General features: G+C 49.1%; 1 protein-coding gene across 1 annotated transcript; it reads right to left on the bottom strand.

Annotated features, from left to right (window-relative positions):
- Window positions 1-811: 811 nt before the first annotated feature.
- NANOS2 (nanos C2HC-type zinc finger 2) lies at window positions 812-1,228 on the bottom strand. The gene has a single exon (XM_032388280.1). The coding sequence runs from the start codon at window positions 1,226-1,228 to the stop codon at window positions 812-814; it is 417 nt and encodes a 138-aa protein (XP_032244171.1).
- Window positions 1,229-25,777: the final 24,549 nt, after the last annotated feature.

Raw genomic sequence — 25,777 nt, 5'->3', positions numbered from 1 at the left:
GAGCTGCCCTCCTGCAGGGGGAAACGCCCATCGGTGATTTGCAGGTTGGGGGCAGGAGTGCAGTGGAACAGAATCAACAAGAAGGTCGACCGAGGGGAGCTGAAGGGTGTCGCAAGCACCCCAAGGCTCTCCACTCCCAGATAAGCCTTGGAAGACCAGGTGCCCCCGTCCCCCTGCAGCGTGTCTCCTCCCATCCCCAGCTCCTGATGGAATGCGCTGCTGGGGCAGGGAAGGAACAGTCCAGGGAGGTTTGTGATGAAACCGTGGGTCTACAGGTGACTGAAGAAGGTGGACAAGGCTGGTCTCAAGTCAGAATCCCATCTTGGAAGTTCTTGGGCTAGAGTGTCCAAGCCAGTCTTGTTCACTCTCTCCAGATTCTAAGGGCGGGCCTGGGAGAGCACGCCGGGTCCTGTAGGTCCAACGGTCCAAGAATTCCAAAAGGAATGGAACCATGGAGCTGAGAAGTCAAGGGGGCAGGGCTCATGTCACCAGCAGCCCCAGAAAGACGAAAGATCCATGAACTGGGGGCCCAGAAGGAGCCACAAGGCCGTGCGGTCCAGGGGCAGCGGTCCTGCCGCATCCAGAATCCACAGACACCCTCAGTTCAGAACCCCAAGGCCTGAGAGGTCCCGGGGGCGGGGGCAGAGCTGGCCTGGCTCCCCAGTAGCCTGCATTGTTTCAGGATCCAGCAGGGAGTAGCTCTGGGAACCGGAGGCTCCCAAAGGCTGGTGAGTCAGAGGGAGGGTCCGGGGACTTGGCAGGGAGCGAACCAGGAGGGTTGGGGGGGCGCGGGGCGGGCATCTCGCGCTCCTCAGCGCTTGACCTTGCGGCCGGCCGAGTTGCGCCCGCCGCGCCGGTAAAGAGACTGCTGGCCGCCGTTGAGCGGGCAGTACTTGAGCGTGTGGGCTTGGCCCCCGGTGGCCCCGCACAGGGGACACACATAGTGCCGCAGGATGGGGCACACCACCACGCCCTCTGAGGTCTTCAGCTGGTGTGAGGAGTAGACATGGCGCGATTCCCCGTTGTGCTTGCAGAAATTGCACAGGGTGGCCAGGCCTGTGCTGGCCCCCAGCTCTGCCAGACCCTGCTCCTGCCCCAGCTGGGGCCCAGGCTTCCCCTCCCCATTCCCCTCGGCCTCTGGCCTTTGCCCCCCACTCTGGATCAGGGCCAACACCACCTGGTTCAGGTTGAAGTAGTCCTTCCACATGTCAAAGGGCGGCAGCTGCATGGCTCCCAGGCAGAGGCGGGGGGCGGGGACGGGGGCGGGGGCGGGGGGGCGACTAGAGGCAGGCCAGGGCTTCGGGGGCGGGTGGTCAGGAGCAACAGGTGCTTTTCTGGAGCAGAGAGGAACTGCACCCCCCCTTTTATACTCCCCCAAACACCCCTCTAAGCAAAGGTGGAGCTTAGGATTTAAAGGGCCCACTCCCTGCCCACGATCCCCATCTGACCGTCATCCCCCACGGAGATGGGGAAGGAGGCCCTTCCCCTTGTCTCTGGTCCTTGCTCAGCCTCCAGGGCGCCTCACGACTTCTGCAAAGGCCCTTCCTTTCCCTGGACCTCAGTTTCCCTACCCATTCCATTAAGATCCATGTGTTCAAATGCCCCGTCGCCCCCATCCTCCCTTACTCCAAGGCTAGGGGCCTCCAGATACTCCAGAACCATTCCTGATAATAATAACAGGTCCTTACCACGAGCCAGACGCTGTGCTGCACAGTAGTTATCTGTGCGATCTGATCTCATTCTCACAAAGTCTATGTGGGAAACACAGTTATGAGCCGCACATGATAGACGAGTTACCTGAAGCTCTGAGAGGGATCCCTGGCCTGGAGTCACAGAGCATGCAAGTGCCAGAGCTGGGACTCTAACCCAGGTCCTGAACTGGGAGCCATATATTCAACAAATATTTTTTGAGTGCACACTATGGTGTTCAATGTTGTATAAATGAGATCTATGTTCTAGAAATGAGATCTGTGAGATCTATGAGATCCACATGATTTGAGCCTCATAACTACTCAGGGAAGTGGGCATTATCACTTGCATTTTATAAAGAAGGATATGAGGCTCAGAGAGGTTAAGGAATGTACTTTAGGTTGCTCAGCAGGGAAATGACACAGTTGGAATTCACTCCCAGTCTGACTCTAGAAATACTGGGAATTGATCTTAGAGGCAGCAGAGGACTGTGGCTTGGCAAAGTCTCACTTAGAATGCCCCACCATGGCCCTGTGCATTGTCCCACATCCTACCTGATCTTGGGGGCCGAGAAAAGCCTTGCCTCCTGCCCACACCCCCTCCAGGAATTCTTCCTCCACTAACCTCCATCTGTCCCCTTGACCGCTCCATGGGATACTGGAAACTCGGCAGTGACCATGCCGAATCGGGTGCCTGTTTCACGAGCTACTAGCCCACTGGGGGAACAGCCAGCAAATGAGAAAACAATAGACCAAAAACACCCGATTGTATACAGACAGGGTGCTCCGAGGGAGACTGGGCTGCGGGGAAGTGGCCTAGAAGCTGAGACCACAAAGAAGAATCTTCCAGAAAGAGGGAAACAAGATATGGAGGTCTGAAGTTTGGGGACAGCAAAGCGGTTGGGGTGGACGGAACAGAGTGAGGATCCCAAGATCCCAGACCGTGGATTGCTTTTAGGGGCTGTTTTGGCAATGGTTGGGGCCCATTGGGTTTGTCACGGTGATCGGCAGCGTGACTGGATTTAGTGGGCAGGGAACCAGGGATGCCAGATATCTCAACAATCCACATGACCAAGATCTGTCTTGGGCCCTATTTAACCATCCAGTGTCCCCACTGGACACCCATATATGTAAAAAAACGCATTTGTGATGATCTAGATGATCTAGTCTAGAACCTCGCTGTTGCACATGAACACTGGTGCTCTCATGGTATTTTCGGATACACGGACTTTTCCTGGGATGCAACCACTGTGTACATTGTTATTCAGAGCTGTTCATTATTTCTAGAAGCCCCACCACCCCAGGAGATGCTGATTGTGGCAACTGTCCAGACAACACACAGTTTGTCCCTGTCTCACTCGTGGGAGTCTACACAGAGATGCTAGTATCTGCCGAAGGAGATGTGTTTTAGATTGGCCTTTTCTGAGCATCCGTACATGAAAACAGATTATTATTTTGTTATAAATGGCTGTCTTTTATTTCCCCTTTGTAGCTCAGTTAGGACAGGATATTAATTTTTGAAAATACAACCTGTGCGTTGGTGGGCTATATTACCTATGAGTTTAATTTCAGAATATTATTATTTTATTTTTTAAAATATTTTATTTATTTATTTATTTGGCAGAGAGAGACACAGTGAGAGAGGGAACACAAGCAGGGAGAGTGGGAGAGGAGGAAGCAGGCTTCCCTCTGGGCAGAGAGCCTGACGTGGGCCTCGATTCCAGAGCCCTGGGATCATGACCTGAGCCGAAGGCAGACGCTTAACAACTGAGCCACCCAGGTGCCCCTATTTTTATTTTTTTAAAGATTTTATTTATTTATTTGTCAGAGAGACAGAGAGAGAGAGTGATCACAGAGGGAGAGGGAGAAGCAGACTCCCCGCTGAGCAGGGAGCCCGTCTCAGGGCTCAATCCCAGGACCCCGAGATCATGACCTGAGCCCAAGGCAGACGCTTACCCGACTGAGCCACCCAGGTGCCCCTAATTTCAGAATATTAAAGAAGCATTTCAAAATGTTAGATAAAGCAAGTGTTGGGTCTTACAGAGTAAGAACCAGTGATATAGGCCAAAGTCAGCCCATTGGTCTTTGCCTTCCGAGGAATAGGGAGCCACTGAAGGCTATAAGCAGGGGAAGGACATAAGAGAAATACATTTTAGGACACTCCTCTGGTTGCTGTTGACTGGATAGGGGCAGTGGAGCTGTCCCCATCAGCTCACATTGTCTCAGTTTGGTCAGGAAGCAAAGTCTGAACAAAGTCTGTTAAAAATCCCCAATGGTAAACACCACATTATGCTTTCAGAAAGAGCTTAATAAATGCTTATTGAGTTAATGTATTTTTTCTGTGGAGGGGCTCATGGTTGGGAGGCAACAAAAGGAGGAATTCATGAATGTCACAGGAAAGGTTTTCTTGCCATATGATTTCCCAGCTTTCTGTAATTTTCTTTTGAAGTAATGATTTGGATAATGACTTGTTCGATATCCGAGGACATATCTGTCCTCGGATATCGAACCCATGAGCCCTGGGAGGTCGGGCCAGGGCTGTCTCAGGCGCTGATGTGTTCCCAGCGTTGCCCAGCTCAGGGCTGGGCACTGAACAGAGCAGGAGATATTAACAAGATGAAAGAATGGGGGCACCTGGCTGGCTTAGTCGGTGGGGCGTGTGACTCTTGATCTTGGGGTTGTGAGTTCAAGCCCCATGTTGGGTGCAGAGATTACTTAAAAAAAAAAAAAAATCTTAAAAAAAAAAAAGATGAATGAATGGATGGAGGTGATCTGACTCTCCAGACCACGTTCTATTTCCTTGCTCTAAATATCCACAGACCAATTATAAGTTTGCACATTGGTGACTCCTGTATCTTGAGTGCTCACGATGGTTGTCACTGTTCAGTTCTAATGTCTCCTCCTCCAGGAAGCCCTCTTGACCTTCAGGCTGAACCCCTGGGTCAACTTCTCTAGGTGACCACATCCCAGTCCTGCCCACTCTGAGTTACCACTGACTGGGGATGGGTCTGTCTCTCCCTCCGGACTGTGGGCCCCTGAGGCCAGGGCTGAGGCTGTCCCCACAAGGCCCTGTACACATCTCAAGTCACTTAACCCTCATCCCTTTCTTCAGTCAAGTGCTATTATTAGTAATAATTTGCAAAGGTGGCAACAGATGCTCAGAGAGGTTAGGTGACTTGTCTACGGTCACACAGCTGACAAGCAGCAGAGCTAGGATTCCAACCTGGATGTGCCAGAGTCTAAAGTCTTTGCCTTTAACCACTGACCTCGATAAATACTTGTCAGCACAATGAATGAATAAATGAATGCATCCGAGCTTTCCATAGAGTCTTCCAGACCACCTGGTCTAGCTTGCCCCACTTTCTTATTTTGCAGATGTTGAAACAGGCCTCTGGATAGGAAGGATTCAAGAACTCAGTTCAAGCTACGGTTCCTGGCCAAGGTCCCTGGATTCATGTGCACACTAAGCACTTTCTGGAAACCTATAAATAAAAGTACACCCCTGGTTATATAGTGAGCTGTGAAGTTTTCTGCTGGTTCACCTCCCCGAAGAAGTGAGTCAGACCTCTCTGTTCTAGAGTGTTGGGGTCCTTGGGTCAGGCAGTGGGGTGACTTGAGCACAAAACACCCCAGGTTAGTTGGTGGACAGCATCATGGATAAATGCTCAGTAATCAGCCCCGGGTTCTAGCCCGGCTCTACCACCTGCTTGCTGAGTGGGCTTATTACTTAACTTCTCCTAGCCTCAGTTTCCCATCTGTCAAGAGGGAATGACGTCAGCACCTGCCCCAGAGCACAGAGCCTGGTTCATTGGATGTGTTTATTAAATATTAGCTAGGATAATTAAGACACAGTTAAGGCGATAATTTTAAGGGCCCTTATTTACTAAGCATCTCCTTTGGGTCAGCATCATGCTCTACCCAGACCCTGTAAAGTAAGGTGTATTAAGAGCCCCATTTTACAGATGAGCAATGGGAGGCTCAGAGGGGTGGAGGGGCTTGTCCAAGGTTATACGGACAGTGTGGGTAGGCTGGAGCTGAACTCAGGACATCCTCCCATTCCTGTGAAAGTCTCCAAAAGTGGTTAGCAGAGAGCAGGGCTGGGGCCCCCGGGTGGCTCAGTCAGTTAAGTGTCTGACTGTTGATTCTGGCTCAGATCACGATCTCAGGGTCATGGGATCAAACCCCGTGTAGGGCTCTGTGCTGGGCGTGGAGCCTGCTTAAGATTCTCTCTCTCTCTCTACTCTCCTCCCCCCAAAAAGCAGGGGAGCAGGGTGGGATTTGCCCGTGTAGGGACTGTAGGATGAGGTGGGAAACTGGGAAGGATGGGGGTAGCTGAGCCACATAGATTTTCACCGGTAGAACACATGAGACCTACTCGCCAAGGATGGACCTTCTTGAAGGCAGAAGAGACCGGAATCTACCGTGTGGAAGAACAAAGCTCCTGGAGGGAGAGATCAGGACGAGTATGGGGGTCTCCGGGCTAAGTGCGCTCCACAAAGTCACGGTGAGGACCTTTCGCTCAGCAGGTGTGAGTCCTTGCGTGTGGACAGGGACGCGGGGACCGAGTGCTGGTCGCTGCAGCTGTCGCATCGGCTGCAAGCGTGAGGGTGACTACGGACAAATGGGGGTTTAGAGGTTCCATGATTCCCCTTAACAATGGCACCTACTGTCTGGAGGCTCAGATTCTGTTGCTTGCAAGTCTGTTTTTCTTTTTTCCTTTATTACTTATCCCGCGCCCCACCCCCACCCCTACCCCCCACCCGCACTCGCTTTTTTCTAGGACTCTGTTACTAGGGCCATGGCTACCCTTCCTCCCCCTCCTTGTGGTATTTTGCTAGATCAGTAACTTCAGGACATCCCTCCTCAGACAAACTTTCTTCCCTGGAGCGGCTGGGGCTGTGTACTGGGGGAAAGGCAGAGATGATACTGATGAGAAATTCATCAGCCACGGTGTTTACTCCCTCACATCCCCCACCCCCACCATGGCCATCTTGTCTCCAGACTCCAAGGCTGCCTGTTTACTTGTGAGTTTCCCTCTCAGCCTGGTGCCTGGAAGTCCCGAGAGGGGCGGGTGGGGCAAGGGTGAGTCAGGAGCAGGGGTCCCAGAGAAAGTGGGGGAGACACAGATAGAGAGGCGGTCAGGATTCCTAGAGGGACCGAGGGGCATGCTTGTGTAGAGACCAAGATGGGGAGGGGAGGGGGCACCTGGGTGGCTCAGTGGGTTAAGAGGTTAAGCGTTTAGCCCTCATGATCTTGGGGTCCTGGCATTGAGCCTGGAGTCGAGCCCCCACAGGGAGCTCTGCACTGGCTCCCCACTCAGCAGGGGAGTCTGCTTGCCCCTTTCCCCTGCCCCTCTTCCCCTCTTCCCCTGTCCCTCCCCCTGCGCATGCTCTCTCTGTCTCAAATAAATAAATAAAATCTTAAAAAAAAAAAAAAGAGACGGGGAGGTGAGAGACTCCCCCAGGACCAAGGAAGTCATGGCCATTGTCCTCACGATCTCTATTGAGTACTGGCCAGTTGGAGCTCATGGAAGCCACCCAACAGCTCTGACAAGTAGTCTTCTAATATCCCCATTTTACAGAGCAGGAAACTGAGGCTCAGAGGGGCAACATCTCTCATCGATGTCCAGTGAACCTGGATTTCAAAGGCAGGTCTGCAGAGAGAGAAGAAGGACACCCTCACATTCAGGGCGATTGCAGGAGAGAGGCTCCAGCAGAGAAAGTTGGAAACAAGAGACAGAAAATAAGAATAAGATACGTAGTCTGGTGGTTGGCATAGAAAGATGGAGAGAGTATTTGCTCATTCATTCAACAAATATTTATTGATTACGCAGTGTGTGTCTGGCACTGTTCTCGGTGCTAAAGATACAGAAATAAGCAAAACCTACAGAAATGCCTGCCTTCATGGAGCTGGAACTTTATACAGATAACAAATAAGACAAATGATAGATAATATATTGGGTAAGGCTATGTACTATAGAGAAAAAAATAAGGGGGGTAGGGAGATAGAGAGTGGTCAGGGAAGGTCTCTTGGAGGAGGTAAGCGAGGGAGTCTTATAGACACGTGGGGAAAGAGCGTCTCAGGCAGAGGGAACAGCCCGTGCAAAGGCCCTGAGGTCAGAGCATGACTTAAGTATTCAAGGAACATCATGGTTGGGTAGATTGAGAAGGGGAGCAGGGGGAGGTGAGAGACGGTGCAGGACCCTGTGGGCTACTGTAAGAAATTTGGCTTGTGCTCTGAGTGAGGTGGGAGCCGTGGAGGGTGGGTTTTCTGAGCAGAGAAGGGACATGATTAGATTCAAGATCTAAGGGGTCCGTCTGGCTGCTGGGTGGGGGAAAAGACTATGGGAGTTGAGGGTAGAAGCCAGGATCCCAGTTCAGTCTGCAGGAGGGGTGATGGTGGCTTGGGCAGGTGTGGGCAGAGAAGGGGAGGGAAGCCGTTGGATGTTGAATATCACGTAGCAGCAGAATCACGTAGCAGCAGAATAAGGTTTCTAAAATGCAAATCAAATCGTGTCGCTCCTGCTTCAAACCTCTCATTCTCTGTGAACCTCAGAATACAGTCCCAAAACTTAGCCATGGCCTACAGGTCCCTAAATGCCATGTCCACACTCCCCTCTGGCGCCCATGGCCTCCGCTGTGATCTCTCTGACCTCGTCTCCTATCTCTCTCCTGCCATCCAAGCCTCCTTTCTGACCCTCAGATGTGCCACGGAGCTTTTGTACTTGCTGTTTTCCCCTTCCCTGAACCATTCTTCCTCCCCCCGCCTTTTTTTTTTTTTTTTTGTAAAGCCAGCTCCTTAGCTCTGTCCAAATCTTGGCCCGAGCCCAAATCAGCCTTCCCTGGCCATGCTCTGGGCAGCTCACCCTCTCACCCCCAGGTCCTCTGTCTTGCCCTCGTTTATTTCCTTTTCTCTCATTACCCTGTTGATCATCTAGTTTAACATTAGCTAGTTTCCTAGAGCATGAGCCTCACAGGGCAGTGTCTGGGTAATATTCTCTACAGTATTCCCAGGCTTGGTATATCCTGGACAGTAGGGATGCGTGAATGAATGTAATGGGTCTCCATAATTCCCCACAGTCCACGCCTTTGTTGAGTCAAAGCAGAGATAGCATGAGGTCTGGAGTCACAGGTTTGAATCCCAGCTCTCTTACTTCCTGTGATCGCTGTCACAAGTTCTTCAATCTGGCTGTGCCTTGAACAGGAGAAACATCTTAAGGATCTCTGTGAGGACTTAACACATGCTAATCAGTCAATAGGTGCTTCAAACAGTGTCTGACACCCCTCAGCTGTTTCAACAAATATTAGCAATTACTTTGATCTTTACAACCATCAGAGAGCACTGAGTAGGTAAATGTTTGTTGAAGGAATGTATGAATGCCAAGCTAAGGAATTTGAACTATGTGTTAACAAGGGCCCTGGGGAGCCTAGGAAGCTTTGTGAGCGGGAGAAGGTCATGGTCATGTCTGAACTTTAGAAGACATTCAAGGCCTTCTCTCCGTTCTGGGCCATGGCATATGCTAGTCCCTCTGCTTGAAACATTCCTATCCACTAACTTCTATTGCTGGGTCAGGTGCCTCCTCTGGGCTCCTGCAGCCCCCTGTGTTCACTTAATCCCAGCCCTGCTTACTCGAGGTTGTTACTGTCTGGGGGATGGGTCTGTCTCCCCTGCAGGACTGGAAGCCACATGATTTCAAGGCCAGGAATGTTTTGATAACAGCTGTGTCCCTAGCACCTGGGTGGCTCAGTCGGTTATGTGTCTGCCATCAGCTCAGGTCATGATCTCAGGGTCCTGGGATCGAGCCCGGCATTGGGCTCCTGGCTCAGCGGGAAGCCTGCTTCTCCCTCTCCCTCTGCCTCGTCCTCTGCTTGTGCTTGCTCTCTCTCTTTCTCTCAAACAAATAAAATCTTCAAAAAAAATAGAATAAATAAGTGTTAAAAAAAAGAGGTAAGTTAAAATAAGGCAGTTAGGATGGGCCTGATCCAATCTGACTGGTGTCCTTATTAGAAGAGATTAGGACACACAGAGAGGCACCATGTTCCCACCATGGTGACGTGAGGACACCATGTTCTCACATGTGGCCATCTGCAAGCCACAGAGACCTCAGAAGAAACCAGACCTCCTGACACCATAATCTTGGACATGTGGCCTCCAAAATAAGTTTCTGTTGAGCCACTCAGGCAGTATTTTGTTGTGATGGCCTTACTAAACGAATAAAACCTACACTCTTTTTTAATAAAAGTTTTTATTTATTCATTTAAGCAATCTCTCTACCCCACGTGGGGCTCAAACTCACCACTCCGAGATCAAGAGTTGCATGCCCTTCTGATGGAGCCAGCCAGGTGCCCTAAACCTACATTCTTCTTCTTCTCCTTCTCCTCTTCTTTTTTTTTTTTTTAAGATTTTATTTTATTTATTTGGCAGAGATAGAGTGAGAGAGAGAGAGAGAGCACAAGCAGAAGGAGCAGCAGAGGCAGAAGCAGACTCCCCGATGAGCAAGGAGCCCATCATGGGACTTGATCCCAGGACGCTGGATCTTTTTTTTTTTTTAAAGATTATTTATTTATTTATTTATTTGAGAGAGAGAGAGAGAGAGAGAGAGTGAGAGAGAGAGCGCAAGAGGGGGTAGGGTTAGAGGGAGAAGCAGACTTCCCGCCGAGCAGGGAGCCCGATGTGGGACTCGAACCCGGGACTCCGGGATCATGACCTGAGCCGAAGGCAGTCACTTAACCAACTGAGCCACCCAGGCGCCCAGGACCCTGGATCTTGACCTGAGCGTAAGGCAGATGTTTTACCAACTGAGCCACCCAGGTGACCCCCAAACCTACATTCTTAAAAGTTATTTTTGCGGGGTATACAATTTTACGTTTGAAGTTATATTCTTTCATCACACTGGAGATTTCATTTCATGTTCTCTTGACTTCCACTGGTGCTATTGGGAACTCACCTCCATTTTTTTTTTTAAGTTTTATTTAAGTACTCTACACCCAACAAGGGGCTTGAACTCACCATGCTAAGATCAAGAGTTGCACGCTCTTCTGACTGAGCCAGCCAGGTGCCCCAAAGTCACCTCCAGTTTAACATCCTTCTGCCGAAAGTAATCTGTTTCCTTCCTGGCTGCTTTTAACTGTTTTACTATGAGTTCTCAATGTGTGCATTCCTTTTTGTCTTGTGTTGGATTTGCCGGCTTCTTCAAGTTGTAGTCTGATGTCTTTTATCGGTTCTGGAAAATTTTCAACCATTCTGTAGATATTACCTCTGCCCCATTCTCTCTCTCCTTTCCTTCTAGGATTGGAATTAAGTATATGTGTTAGACCTTTTCCCTAGATTATCTATTAGCTTCTCTATCTGTGTTTTCAATTTTCCCTTTCTTGGTGCTGTCTCCTGGATAATTTCTTCCGCCTTCTCTTCTGTGGGGTCCACCCAGCAGTTAAACACACCTGTGGAGTTTTAAATTTTGGTGCTTGTCTCTTTCATTTCCAGTTGTTTGGTTATCTTTTGAAAGACAGTGTCACTTTTTATGGTTTCCTAATTCCCAGCAGATGTTCTCAAGTGTGCATGTCCTTAGTTCAACGCGGTAAGCAGAATTTTTAAAACCAGTGTCCAGAAGTCTGAGCACAACCTGTTCTGTGCTCTCGGCTCTGGTTGGTGTTGCAGTATTTCCTTGTGACCCGATTATTTCTGAGTGATGATCACTGATGTTTACATTCGATTGTGGGATTTCCTCTAGTCCTGATAGGGATGCCCCACTGCCACCACCACCACCACTGGAGGCTGTGTTTGCTTTGGCCCGAGCTCTGGGGCAACGCTTGCAATTAGAGCCACCTCAGACCCAGTTCTGCCTTAATGTCCCTTGACTCACCCAGTTATCTGTCCCAGGGGTGGCAATCTGCTCCTGAGTCATTCTGAGGCCACAACTTCTCAGGGACTTTTGAAAATTTCCTTCTCCTGTTCTGCTTAGTGTCAAGGCTGTTGCTCCTGGCTTTGGGAGAGGGGCAGCTTTAGATCTGACTTGCCCTAACTCGGAAAGACGCATTGGGGTCCCAGTTTAATGTGGGAGGGTCTTCCGTCCTACTTCCTGTCTTGGCCAGACCCTGGGCCTTTGACCCTGGGGGCCAGAGTATGAAACCCATTTGTGTACGCCCAGAAAACACTCTTAGGAGACAGCAGCTTCTGTGTATTCTTGCATCTCTGTTTATACCATAAACTCTGCAGGTTTTTATCCCGTCTGTGTTTACAGCTCATCAATGCTTTTTTGAAAATTAAACTTTTTTTTTAAAGATTTTATTTATTTGAGAGAGAGAGAGACCCTGGGTGGAGGGAGGGGCAGAAGGAGAGGGGGAAGCAGGCTCCCCGCTGAGCAGGGAGCCCGACATGGGGCTCGATCCCAGGACCCTGGAATTATGACCTGAGTCAAAGGCAGGTGCTTAACCGAATGAACCACCCAGGTGCCCCTGAAAATTACCCTTTTCATTTTAAGATAAACTGTAGAGTCCACATCCGGTCATAAGAAATAATAGAGATCCTGTGTACTCTTAACTCAGTTTGCCTAAATGATAATATTTTACAAAACAATAATATAATACCACATCCAGGATGTAGACATTGATACAATCCACAGATCATGTCCAGATTTTGCATTTAATTGAATCCATCAGTGTGTGTGTATGTTTAGTTCTATGCAGTTTCACAACGTGTAGATTTGCATATCTACCCATTATCAAGATACGGAACATTTCCATCACCCCAAGGATCACTGGCTGCCCTTTTATAAGCACGCTCACTTCTCTCCTGGCTCCTACTCTCTTCTTAATCCCTGGCAACATAGTCTAGTCTCCATTTCTATGATTTTTGTCGTTTCAAGAATGTTACAGAAATAGAATAATACAGTATGCAACCTTTTGGGATTGGCTTTTTTTTTTTTCACACAGCATAATTCTCTGGAAATTCATCCAAGCTGTTTTACGTGCCAAGAGTTCATTCCATTTTATTGCTGAGTCTCGGTCCATGGCATGGGCGTCCCACCGTGTGTTTAACCGTTCACTTGTTGAAAGAGATCCAGATTGTTTTCGATTTTTGGCTATTTGAATAAAGCTGCCATGACTATTCATGAGCCAGTTGTGTGAACATGTATTTTCATTTCTCTGGGAAAGTGCCCACGGTGTAATTGCTGGGTTCTGTGGTAAGTGCCTGATTCGTGTTAGAACAAACGGTCAAACTATTTTCCCCTCAGTGCTTCTGAGATGAAAAAATACAGGTAGCCAGCATTTCCCTTGTATTAAGTGGGAGGGTTGATGCCAAAAATTCAGCCTGCCATTGCCCGAAGCAGAAAAAACTAAACTTGCCAACCTATTATCTTTAAGAAGATGGCCAGACCACAACTTCTCCATATTACAACCTTTCCTAAAGGTCATTACTGGTTTCATTCCCATGTTTAAGCTCACTAAGGTGAATGTCTTTCTTTTTTTTTTTTTTTAAGATTTATTTATTTATTTGAGAGAGGGCATGAACGGGGAGAGAGGCAGAGGGAGAGGGAGAGAGAATCCCAAGCCGACTCCACGCTGAGTGCGGAGCCTGATGTGAGGCTCAATCTCAGGACCCTGAGATGACCTGAGCTAAAACCAAGAGTGGTACGCTTAACTGACTGATCCACCCGGGCACCCCTGAGCGTCTTTTCTTATGTTGATTACTTGTTTTGTTTTAAAGATTGTATTTATTTGACAGAGAGAGAGCGCACACAAGCAAACAGAGCAAGAGGGAGAAACAGACTTCCCACTTAGCAAGGAGCCCCAAATGAGGCTGGATCCCAGGACCTTGGGATCATGACCTGAGCTGAAGCCAGATGCTTAACCGACTGAGCCACCCAGGTGCCCCTGAGCATCTTTTCTTATGTCGATTACTCATTTGTATTCTGTGGTCCAGTGTGGCTGCTTTGTTATTTCCAGGAACCACCCTCTTCACCAGAGAAACATTTCAGAAGGTGGAGCACGGGATGGTGAGGAGAGAGAAACACTTGGGGAGGAGCAAGGAAGAGATTAGGGGGTCTGCCAGGGAAGCAGGGGAGAGGTTTCTCCGGAGCCAAGAGCCTGGCTATTATCATCCTCCCTTTTGATTAAGAATGGAATCTGACATACCGGTCTGTCAGTGGCAACTGTGCCCCAAGTTACCTGCCCCAGGGTCCTGCACCATCCTTTGGGGTTTAGTTACACCCTTGTCAGTGACAACTCTTCAGATGACCCAAATGGAATGTGCCTCTGCTTCCTTTTAAAGCAACAGTCTGGCCTTCCCTGGGGGGTCCTGAGCTTCCTTGGGGGTGGGGTGGGTTCATGTGCTGGGCTCTTCACAAATCCTAATGGCCCTGCCTCCCCCAACTGCCTCATCTCAGAGAACCCTTCCCCTTCCAGAGTCCAGCACCCCACTTCTTTGAACAAAATATACACAAGCACACAACCCTGTGGGCTCAAGGACCCCCACTCTTCAGAGAGGCTCTATGGACACTCCACAGTGAGGACCCCTGGTGTGTTTGATGTCAATTATTTTAATTTAATTTTTATTCTTAACCCAACCACTTTGAACTCTTGTAACCCCTTCTTTTGGTGTTTTGCTCCCAGGATGTTAGATAACGTGTTTAAATTGCTACTTCTTATTTTTCTATTTCACATTATCCACTGACTTCCACGGTGGAAGGTGATGGAGTTTCTTACGCACACGCCCCTTCCCCTGAAGACACTCACCCTCTCCTTCCTCACTGTAGAATTGCTTCCCAATTTATTATTAAATCAGTATTCATGCCTATATTATTATGACTAAGTAAAATCCTGTCCCCACCTGAGCCTTATAGTATGCTGTGATTGCATGTCTTTTCTCGGACAACTTTTTGTTTTCGTGAGATTGAACAGTTGCCATCCGTAGTTGTTGGCCTAATCTCCCACCACGAAAAATTCTTCACCATAAGACTAAAAGCTCCTTGGGGCGCCCCGTTGCTCACTAGGAGAAGCACGTGACTCTTGATTTCAGGGTCACCAGTTCAAGCCCCACACTGGATGGAGAGATTACTAAAGAAAAAAAAAAAAGAAACTTAAAAAAACTCCTCTCAAAGTTCCAAACGTGCTGGGGGGACATGGCAGCTATATCAAGTGCTATTAGGAATTTTTCTACAAAAATGTTTAGGTGTGATCATTGTAGTTTAGTGATGTTTTAAAAAGCCCCCCCCCCTTTTTTTTTAAAGATTTATTTATTTATTTGAGAGAGAGACAAAGAGAGCACAAGCAGGGGGAGGGGCAGAGGGAGAGGGAGAAGCAGACTCCCTGCTGAGTGGGGAGCCCGGTGCGGTGCAGGGCTCGATCCCAGGACTCTGAGATCATGACCTGAGCCAAAGTCAGATACATAATCCACTGAGCCCCCCGGGCACCCCAGTAGCTGCATTTTAAACCAGCACTGGGTGATTCAAATGCACACTGGCATTTGAGAATTCTCCCGAAGAACTTTTTATTATGGAAAATTTCAAACATACACTGTTATGGGCTGAATTGTGGTTCCCTTCCTGCCCCATTCATACGGTATTTGGTGATGGGGTCTTTGGGGAGGTAATTATGGTTAAATGAGAACATAAGAGTAGGTCCCTAATCTGATGAAATTGGTGTCCTTAGAGAGGAAGAGACACCAGAGCACACTCTCTCGCTCTGTTTCTCTCTGTATCTCTCTCCATCCCCACCAGCAGGAAAGGACATATAAGGACACCTTGAGAAGGAGAGAAGGTGGCTGTCTGCAAGGCAGGAAGAGAGCTCTCCCCAGAAACCAAACTGGATGGAACCCTGGTCTTGGACTTCCAGAACTATGAGAAAATATATTTCCATTATTTAAGCCACCCAGTCTATGGTATTTTGTTATAGCAGCCTGAGCAGTTAATACACACACAAAAGTGAAGAACATGGTTTAGTGAAGCCTCACATACCCATCACTCCACCTCCACTGTTATTGACACATGGCCAATCTCGTTTCATCCTTATTCCCACCACGTCTCTGGCATCTGCTAGATTATTTAAAGATTCATTTATTCATTTTAGAGTGGGGAAGAGAGAGTATGTGCATGTGCAATCAGGGGAGGGACAGAAGGAGAGGGAGAGAATCTCAAGCAGACTCCCCACTTAGTAGGGCCCCACATGGGGCTCGATCTCATGACCCTGAGATCGTGACCTAAGCCAAAATTAAGAGTCAGATGCTTAATCACCTGAGTCACCCAGGCACCCCTGCTAGATTATTTAAAACAAACCCCAGCCCTAACGTCATTTCAACCACATATACTAGAGTATGTAACTCTAAGATTTAAAGTATAGCAATACAGTGTATCTAAATATTAATCATAATTTCTTAATACTATCAAATATTCCTTTAAAAAAGATTTTATTCTTAAGGAATCTCTACACCTAACGTGGGGCTTGAACTCACAACCCCAAATTCAAGAGTCACTCACGCTCCACCGAGCCAACCAAGCACCCCAATACTATCAAAAATTCAAATGTTTAAAATTCAAATGTCCAAATATATATATATATGTATACATACATACATATATATATATATATATTTTTTTTTTTTTTTTGAGAGTTAGCTCCAGACATCATTCATGACTCACTCTGGTACATATTTCAGCATGCATGCACCTCCTAACAGCGGGTACATTCTCCTAAACAACCGTAGTACAGTGATCCAATTCAGGGAACTTAAAATATAAACAGAGTACTATTATCAAATACAGATATTCAAATTTTCCTAATCACTTCAATAATGTCTTTTATGCCTGTTGGCTTCATTTTTCTCAGTCCAGGATCCATGCTGCACTTAGTGATAACGTCCGTTCCATCTCCTTTAATCTAGAACAGTCCCCTACCTTTTTTCTTTCCCATGAGCTTGAGATTTAAAAAAAAAAATAGACCAGGTATTTGGTAGAGTGTCCCTCAATTTGGGTTTGTCTGATATTTCCTCATGATTAGATGTATGCATTTCAGGCAATCATAGGGCCAAGGTGCTCTCCTGTTTTTCTGTGTGGGGAGGGGTGGCACGTGGGGGCACGTGCCATCTGTTTGTGTCATCATCGGTGATGCTGAGTTGCTTGGTTAAGGTGGTGTTCAGATCTCACCGCGTATAGGTGCCTTCTTCTCTTTGGAATTACCAAGTAATGTCTGGAATGACACTTTGAGACTATGTGCAGATCCTGTTTAGGATACATTTTAAGATTTTAAAAAGTGTTAGAAGAAGACAGGAATGCTCCTTGCTCTCAGGGAGCAAACATTTTATTTGGGGGTGGGGTGGGGGAGGAAAACAACAGAGCAGCAAATAAGCAAATAGTTAAGAGGTTCAGAGTGTGAGCCCCCATGAAGGCAACGACTTTGTCTTGTTTACTGCTGTGTCTGTTGCCTAGATCAGCACCTGGCACATATACTTTAGAAAGACACGTTGAAATCAATGAATGAATGTTGTTCTTGCTATAAAGACTCTAAAATAGGATACTCGTTAGAGACGCTGAGGTGGGGGGAGGTGAGTTGTGTGGCTATTTTAGGTAGGATGTGGAATTGGAAAGATGAAAAGCAAATGTAAAAGGTCCCTGAGGCAAGACAGAATTTGGTGTGTTGATGAGCAGAGAGAGGACGAGGAATGGGGTGGGGTGGGGGAGGAGAGCCGGCCAGGCTGAATCCAGGTCCCCTCAAGATCAGGCTGATGGCCAGTGGAGTGGGACCTTGCAGACCATGGTGGGTGGTGTGGATTTTACATGGGAAGCCTAGGGTCCGGGCAGGGGTTATAAACAGAGAGTGATGTGATTAGCGGTCCCTTGTTATGGAGAAAGACACCTCTTTGTGCCTTTCTGTGGATTCTCTTACCACTTGGGGGACCCACTGGGGAATCTAATAAAAGCTGTATGTGAACACATGCAATTTTGTGTGCAGTTTCAGGGGGTTCAGACTGGTTTGGTCCATGCCACGCCCCCCAGACCGATAAACTGAGGCTCACATCTACTAATAACTAGCACGTACAGAGCCCTTAGTCTGTATCAGGCTGTGTTTTAAGTGCTTTGTAAACAGATAACTCAGTCTTTGCCACATCCCAAAAAGGAAGGTCCTTGATGTTTCATTATATAGATGGCAAAAAGAGAACCAGAGACAGCCTTTCCCATGATCCTATAAGTAGTAAATGACAAAGGAAGGGTGACGAACCTGGAGTGTCTCTTCTTAGCTATTAGGTGAGGACTCCCTCCAAGTTAACCCAATCTCAGGGGTCAAGGACACTCTGAAATCCCTGCTGGGTCTTTCCAAGGGTCTCAGGCTCAGTGGCTGGAAATTTTGGTTATTTGTGCATTGTTGGGTCAGGGGAGGACCCCAGGCTTGGAAGGCGGGGAGGCTGGGATGTGGAGTCCCACCGCTGGCAAGGTGGGCAGGGGGAGAGGATCACCCAGTCAGGGTGTGCGTTGTGTGCATTTGCTGCTTGTTACCTTGTGTTTGCTCCTGGGGTCCGTGGGAGTATTTGAGTCGTAGTAAATCAGAGCCTAGGCTCGGGAAGGAGTTTGCATGGCTTCAGCTCCCCCTCACGGCTCACTAGCTGGACGATTTCGGGCAAGTTACTTAGCGTTTCTGTGCTTCCTTTTCCTTGTCTGTAAAATGGAGATAATCACATTTCTACCTCATAAGGCCTTGTGAGGGAGGATTCAAGGGGATGGTGCATGTCAGGTGCCACCCAGCTTGTGGCGGGGGGGCCCTCAAGGGCAGCCTATTCGATCTAGTGTGTCATTCGGCAGTGTGTGCTGGGTGACCTTCCATCAGCTTCACTGTGCGTCCTCTGGGTATTCGGTTTGCCACCCCGCGTATTCCTGAGCGCTTGGAGGAGCTACATCGATACTTTCCGGATCTTCTGTTCCCAGGGCTAGTTACAAGGTTACCCCCGGCATCCACTCTCAGACCCCGGCGCGCACCCGAGTTCCGGAACCACTCCCTCTCCCCAGCCCTGCGAGCCCTAACCTTTCCTCTCCCGGAGGCCTGCGTTCCTTAGCCACGCCCAGCACCCTGTGGTCACGCCTCAGCCCTCCAATCCCAGGCGTGAGACCGTGAAGCCACGCCCACCTGTCAATTCCAGGTCTGGGTGTGTCCCCCCACACTTTACCACGCCTCCCTCCCTTCCCCCTCTAGCCTAGCCTTCTCCTCCACCGGGTCCAGCACCGACGCCTGTCCACCCCAGTCTAGCACCTGGTCCCGCCCCGCCCCCTCGATGCCTTAGGCTTTGAGCAGTCACTAGATTGTGGAGGGGTGTGGGTCCTGGAGACTTTATTTGCCCGCAAAAAGGTCTTGCCATGGTAGGTTGGCAAAGTACATCTTGCCCTAGGGACACATGAACCTCTGGGCCTTGGGGGGTAGGCAGAAGCCGACCCAGAGACCTCTGCCCACCCCCTCTTTGTCCGTAAGTGATCTGTATTTCAAAAACATCTCCAGGGATCAGTCTTCCGGTGGGGAGAAGAGAGCCAAAGGCACCTGGGGTGATGTGGGGATACCCCTCACCAAAGGCCACTTGTTTTCTACCTTCATCCTCAAAGTTCCACCCAATCTCTGGAATCTACAGCAAGAGAGGAAAGCGTTATGATTGTTTTGTTTTGTTTTTAAAGAGGGGTGTCAGAATTGGGTAGGCTCCGTCTTGCCTCTAAGATACAAAACTTAAAAAAAAAAAAAGGAAAAGAAAAGGAAAATGAGCTACATATAGCTGTCACTTTGGAATGACCCAGAGTGGGTCTTCACGGAGTGAAGGGGGAGGAGGGGAAGGGTGGCTCCAGGGAAGGTGAGGAGGGGGCCTCTGGGTTCTGCCCCCAGCCACCCTGCCTGGATTTCTCTATCTTCAGTTCTCTTTTTCTCTTTCTCTGTGTCTCTACTCACCCCCTCTTGATCTCTGTCTCCCTCTCTCTGGGTCTCTATCCCCCATCTCTCTAGCTCCTCTCTCTTGTGTGTCTCTGTCCCCTATCTAAGTCTCTTGTCCCTCTCTCTCACTTCTCCCCTCCTCTCTGCGGTCTCTGTCCATTTCTCTGTGCCTCTGAGTTTCTCTGCCTTCTCAATCTCTGCCGTCTCTCTGGACTTTCGGCCATACCCCTTCTCAGCCCTCCAATGCCAGGGTTGAAGACTGTCTGTGGATATTTCTCCCCATCAATTCCAGGGCTGTTAATCCACTCTTCTTCTCCCAGAGTCCCTTTTGTATCACTGGTAAGGGCCAAGTGACTAGTGTTCGTGAATGGAAGATTAGCAGAAGCGACAGAAAGAAGTTAAGAAGGCTTCTCCATCTTCTCCTTCCCCTTCCCCGGGCAGCATTCATTGGTGATGGTGAAGCCCATAAATGGATACCTGCTGTAGGCCCACATTGTACTGTTGTGTGAGCAGGAGCTCACCTACTGTTGTCCTAAGCCACTGAGATATCAGGGTTTACTTGGTACAGCAGCTAAAGTTACCTTAGCTAATACCATGCCCACCCTACCTCCCCATACAGAAAGCTGACAAGACCCCCACGCTAAAATTCCTGAATTTTCAACTCACATCCATCTCCAATGGTGGGACAATGTCCTCTCATATTAGGACCCAACCCACATCCTGCCAAAAGCTAAGTCAACATTTAAAGGTAATCTTACCCCAATCTTAGTCTCAGCTCCACCTTTGACCTAACCTGACTCTGACCTCAGGTAAATCCCTAGCTCTGTTGCTGTTATAAACCTAACTTTGACTTTGTCCTTAATGCCACTACTGTCTTGGCCTAATTCTCTTTCTAATGACCTGGACCCTGATGCAACCCCAACCCATTTACATCACAAGTCTAAACCTTAACCCTGGTCCCAAGCAGAGATTCACCCTGACCTTCATCCCAGCGTCAGCCCCAATCCAATCCTAGATCCGAACCAAGCCCTGATTTTAGGTATAATCCTGGCCTTGATTTTGAGTCTAGCTGTCTCAACTCTATACCCAGTCTTTACCCAGGTCTTGGGTACCTAGGCCTAACCCCAGCCATGGCCATAACCCAAATACCAGCGCTAGTTGTCATCTTTACCTGAATCTTAACCTTCTCTTCAAACCCCAAACCAAACTCCACCAATACTGATTACTACTGATCCTTAATCTTAGCCTTAGCTTGATTCTTAATTTCTAATCCCAATTGGAACCAAACTCCAGTTCTAAGAGTTTCATGTGATTTGGAGTCATCCCTGACTCTTCTTTCTCTTTCACTCCCCACATCCAGTCTGCCAGTCAATTCTGGGAGTGCTACCTTCACATTCTATCAGTGTCAAGCCATTCCTCTCCACCTCCACAGTCCCCAGGTCCGGCCACTGTCATCTTCTTCCTGGATTGCTGCAGTCGCCCTCCCCCTGGGCTGTCTGTTCATTCTACTCTCCTAGCCCCCAACCCAAAGGGGTCTTGTTAAAACCCAAGTCAGCTCACATCTCTCTGCTCAGGACCCTCCCATGGCTTCTATCTCACTAGGAGTAAAAGTCAAAGTCCTACATTGGCCCCCAAGATCCTAAATAAAATGGCCCCCTTTGTCTCCTTTCTGACCTCATTTCCTCCCACCCTTTTCTTGCTCACTCTGTTCCAGCCACCCCGGCCTCCTTGCTAGCCCATACATACTCCAGGCACATCCCACCCCAGGCCCTTTGCACTTGCTGTTTTCTTTGCCTGGAATGCTCCTTCCCCAGATATCCACATGCCCACCCCCAACTCTCCTTCAGGTCTTTACTCACATGTCACATTTCCAGTAAAGTCTTTCCATTCAGCTTATTGAAAATTGCAGTGCCTCTCTCTTCCAGAATTCTCTGTTTTCCTTCTCTGCCTCATTTTTCTTCATCACATGTATTATCATCTAGTGTAGTGTGTGGTTTACTTATCTTGTTTACTGTCCATTTTCTCCCATAGAGTACAAGCTCCCCAGGATAGGGAAAATTGTTGTCTCTTTTGTTCCTCAATGTCTAGAACAGTGCCTGGCACATACAGACGCTTAATGAGTATTTTTTGAATGACCATGTGCTCCCTGAGAAGGCTGCAGCTCCATTTCCATGTAGTTCTAAGATGACTGGGTAAGAGGAAGAATAGTGAAGAGGGGGTGGAGTGGCAGTGGCCACAGCTTCCAGGAGAGCAAGTTGAGTGTTCAATTACATCTGGTCAACAGAGGGCGTGGCTCTGTCCCCAAGCCGCTGTGGCCACTTCTCAGCCCTGGCCAAGAGCTCACTAAGCTTTTGGTTCACATTCACCTGTAGCGAGAGCAGCTGAGAAACGCGAAAGCCTGGGTTCTCTTCCCAGTTTGTCCGTGGAACCAGGGGCACCCATAAGTCCCCCTCTCTTAAGGTCTGAGCCTCCATCCAGTTCAGCTGAGAATGGGGTGAGGGCCAAGAGGGAGACTCCCCTCAACGCTGGGGCTGGAACTGGGGATAGGGGTGAGGATGAGGCAGGAACACCGCGGGGCTCGGCACAGCCAGAGCCGACGAAGGAGGAGAGAGAAGGCCATAGAGATGGAAGGACTGAAACAGAGCTGGGCAGTGAAAAAGAGGCAAAAAAGAGAAAAATAGAGACAAACAGAAAGGCCGAAGGTGAGAAGCAGAGGCACATAGAAACAGAGCTGGACAGAGAAAGAGTGTGTGCAATAATGGGGAGAAAACGGGTCCCCCCAACATCTATTCCGCCTAGCGTCTATTTCACTCTTCCCCAGCACTTGCCTGTGACTGCAGAGACTGGCAAGCCAAAACTACACTTCCCAGGATGCCTTGAGGTGGGGTTCCGGAAGGAGGTTTAGGTTCCACCAATCAGATGCCTCCGCGGGAAGCTTGAATTTCTAACTCAAGTCAGCGGGGAGGGAGGTAGCCGCGAAGCCGCCGCCCTGCCTCGCTTTCTCAAAGCTGGTGCGATTGCAGAGCCAGCAGCCGGCTCCCTGATCGCGCAGGAGGAGCGGCAGTTCCCGGGCGGATATTTCTGGAGGGTGGATTTGGGGGTGCCTTGAAGGCTCAGCCTAGAATATTTGTTCAGACAGGCTCTGTGTCCCTTCATAAGTCCTTTTCTATTTACACTGGCCAGAGTGGATTCTCTTCGCTGCCACCGAGCAATGCTGGGTACACAGACAGGGAGAAAGCGATGCAGAGGCCGGCAGAAACAGAAAGTGAGTCAGAGAGATCCCAGTCCCAGCCGGGAAGAGGAGAAAGAGTCCTGCAGGGATACAATGAGATGAATTTTTTTTTTTTTTTTTTAAAGGAGGGGGGGGGGAGGAGCGATGGAAGGAGGAAGATGGGGTGACAGAGACACCCAGAGACATACTGGAGGTAAACTGAGGCAGAGAGGAGCAGAGGCAAGGGCGAGGGGGCCAGAAACAGTGTCCCAGAGCTCTCCCCAGAATGCTGGCTTGGGAGTGTTGGTGGAGAGGACCCTTTAGAGACTAAACTTTTCCAGAAGGCAGAGCTGGAAGCCGGAGACTGGAGGGGACCCTGGGGAAGTCCCTGACTTGCCAGACTCACCAAGGCCTGGCCTGCTGACAGAGCATTTTTTTCAGTAGAACGTCTCTTTTTTTTTCCCCATGCTTATTCCCAGCCCCAAGCTTCAACAGCCCTGACTGAGGAAAGTGTGGTGTCCCTGAATGGACTCTCCACCTGCCTGCCACTCGCCGCTCAGGCCTTGCCTCAAAAGACCAGTCCACTTGACCTGGGCAGGAGCGACAGTGGTGGCCCAACCACCTTTGAGGACTGAGGCTGATTCCTGAGGGTAGAGGAAGACTGAGCGACTAAGAGGAGTGGAGGGAACGGAGAGAGGGTCTGCAAGAGAGGGAGACTGAGTGGAAAAGAGGGGACCTGAGGGGCAGAGAGCTGGGGAGACTGAGGCAGAGAGAGGCGGACCCAGGGGCAGAGAGAGGGGGACCCAGGGGAGGGACAGGGGCAGTGAGCCAGGGAGGCCAGATTTAGGATTCCAGATAGTGGACTCCGATGACCTGGCTTCTCTGACTAGTTGTCCTGGCTTCACTGTTGTCCCTCAGATCTCTTTCTTCTCTTTCTTCTCCGGTTGCCAGATAAAATACAGAATGCCCCGTTACAGTTGGATTTTAGAGAAGCAACAGCTAATGTTTAGTGTAAGTATGGCTCCAATATTACATGGGATGTATTTACACTTAAGAAAATTATTATTTTTTTAAAATCTGAAATTCAGATCTCACTGAACATACTGTATTTTTATTTACTACACCTGGCCACTCTATCCCCATGTCTGTCTTGTTTCTGCCTCTTTTTCATCTCCTCTTTGTGCTTGTCTTTCCCTCCGCCCCAGTCCACCTCTACCTTCTCTGTCCTGTCCAAGTGACCTTGTTCTGATGTTCAATGGCCTCTCAGAACCATTCCTGAGACAACCCCCCCTCGCCTAGACCCCCTCTTCCCTCCGTCCTCCCATCCCAGCCCTGTCTCTAGGGCCATCTCCCTCTTTCAGGCAACTCCTCCTTCTTCTTTCTTCATCTCTCTTCTCATCGAGGCTCCCCACCCCCAAACCACCCCCCCAGCCACCAGAGAAGTTTTGGAGGCTTTGAGGGAGTTAGGAATCCCCCATTACTCACCTGCATCCCGGCCTCACCTCCTTTCCTTTCCACCTCCTGGGTCAGAGAGGTCAGAGAGTTTCCCAACGTCACACAGCAGAACAGAGACCAAACTCCACCCTTTCCCCCAAATTCCTTTTAAGTTCCCAGCTTCCTGGTGGAAAATTCCTCTACTTTGCCAGAAAATGGCCTGGCTTGGCAATATTTCTGAACCCCAGGCAAAACTTGAGCGCCCGCAGGCCAGGACCAGAAGTGCCTGTGGTGCAAGGAATGGTAGACTTTTGAGCATCTCCTATGTGCTAAGAGTTGGGGATATGGCTTTCGGGTTTTGGCAACATGAGAATGATGACTTGTCGTGGCTGTTGCCATGTCCCTAGGCCTGAGAACATAGGAGGTGCTCAATAAATGTCTGTTGAACAAATGAATGAATGAATGAATGAATGAGTGAATGAACGAAAAAACACACCCCAAGCAGTTGAAGACCCTTCTCCATGTCTGCTACTCTCATCATTCCCATCACTGTCTCTTTCTCACTTTGTCCCTGGTCTGTTTCCTTCCTCCCCTCCCCCCTCGCTTGGTTTCTGTCCTTCCCTAGAGTAATTTTCTTGTTAGTTTTCAGTCAGAGGGGTCTCTACAGTGACCATCACGTGCTGAGCATCTCTTCTGTGTCAGGCACTGATGGGGTGAGGCGCTCGTGGAATCCTTCTGGAATATTCCAGAAGGTAAGTACAGTTTTGTAGGGTCTTTTTCATATGTGGAGACTGAGACCCAGAGAGAGGAAACAAGGTGCCCTGGTCACACCAGAACCAGCACGTGTGGCCTCACTCACCTGTCTCCTCCATCTCACATGCCATTCTCCCTCCTCCTTGGCACATTGTCAACCTGCCCTCTCATCCCTGACACCTCCAAAATGTCAGGATATTAGTATTAAGCACTGACCACAGGGGTTGCAAACTGAAATGTGTCCGGGGGCTGGGCAGGTAACACAAGAGTCTTGCAGAGCCAGGAGGGGCTGAGGCTGCCTGCCTCGGCTGATGGGCAGTGCCTGGCCCACTCCAGCCGGTTACGGCCACCCAGAGATGCCACATCTGATTTCTCAAGAGGGTCTTGCAACCCATATTTTCAGAAGTCTCCCAAGGTTTTAAATGCTGGCACCAAATTCACACAAAACGCTGTTCAGGTCAAACGAGATTATGTGTGCCCCAGATAGGCCTGCTGGCTGATGCTTTGCAACCCCTGAATTGTTTTTAGTCCCATGTGCCAAAGAAGAATTTCCAGATTCCAGTAGAATATATGATCCGTGAAGGCAGAAATTTTGGGGTCTTTTTCGTTAAGGGCTTTATCTCTAGCACCCAGAAAGGTGCCTTACACACTGTACGTGCTCACTAATTTTTTTAAGTGGATGGTGTATTGAATCCTAGCATCAACCATAGAAATAACATTTAAAAAAAAAATCTCCTTTTTACACATAGCGAGATGGAGGCTCTGAGGGGCAAAATCCCAGGGTTCCGCAGCAGCAC

This window comes from Phoca vitulina, unplaced genomic scaffold (genome assembly GCF_004348235.1).
Source record: "Phoca vitulina isolate PV1807 unplaced genomic scaffold, GSC_HSeal_1.0 scaffold52, whole genome shotgun sequence".
In the NCBI taxonomy this organism is placed as follows: domain Eukaryota; kingdom Metazoa; phylum Chordata; class Mammalia; order Carnivora; family Phocidae; genus Phoca; species Phoca vitulina.
The sequence above is the reverse complement of the archived record's forward strand: the minus strand, read 5'-3'. Positions and strand labels throughout refer to the sequence as shown.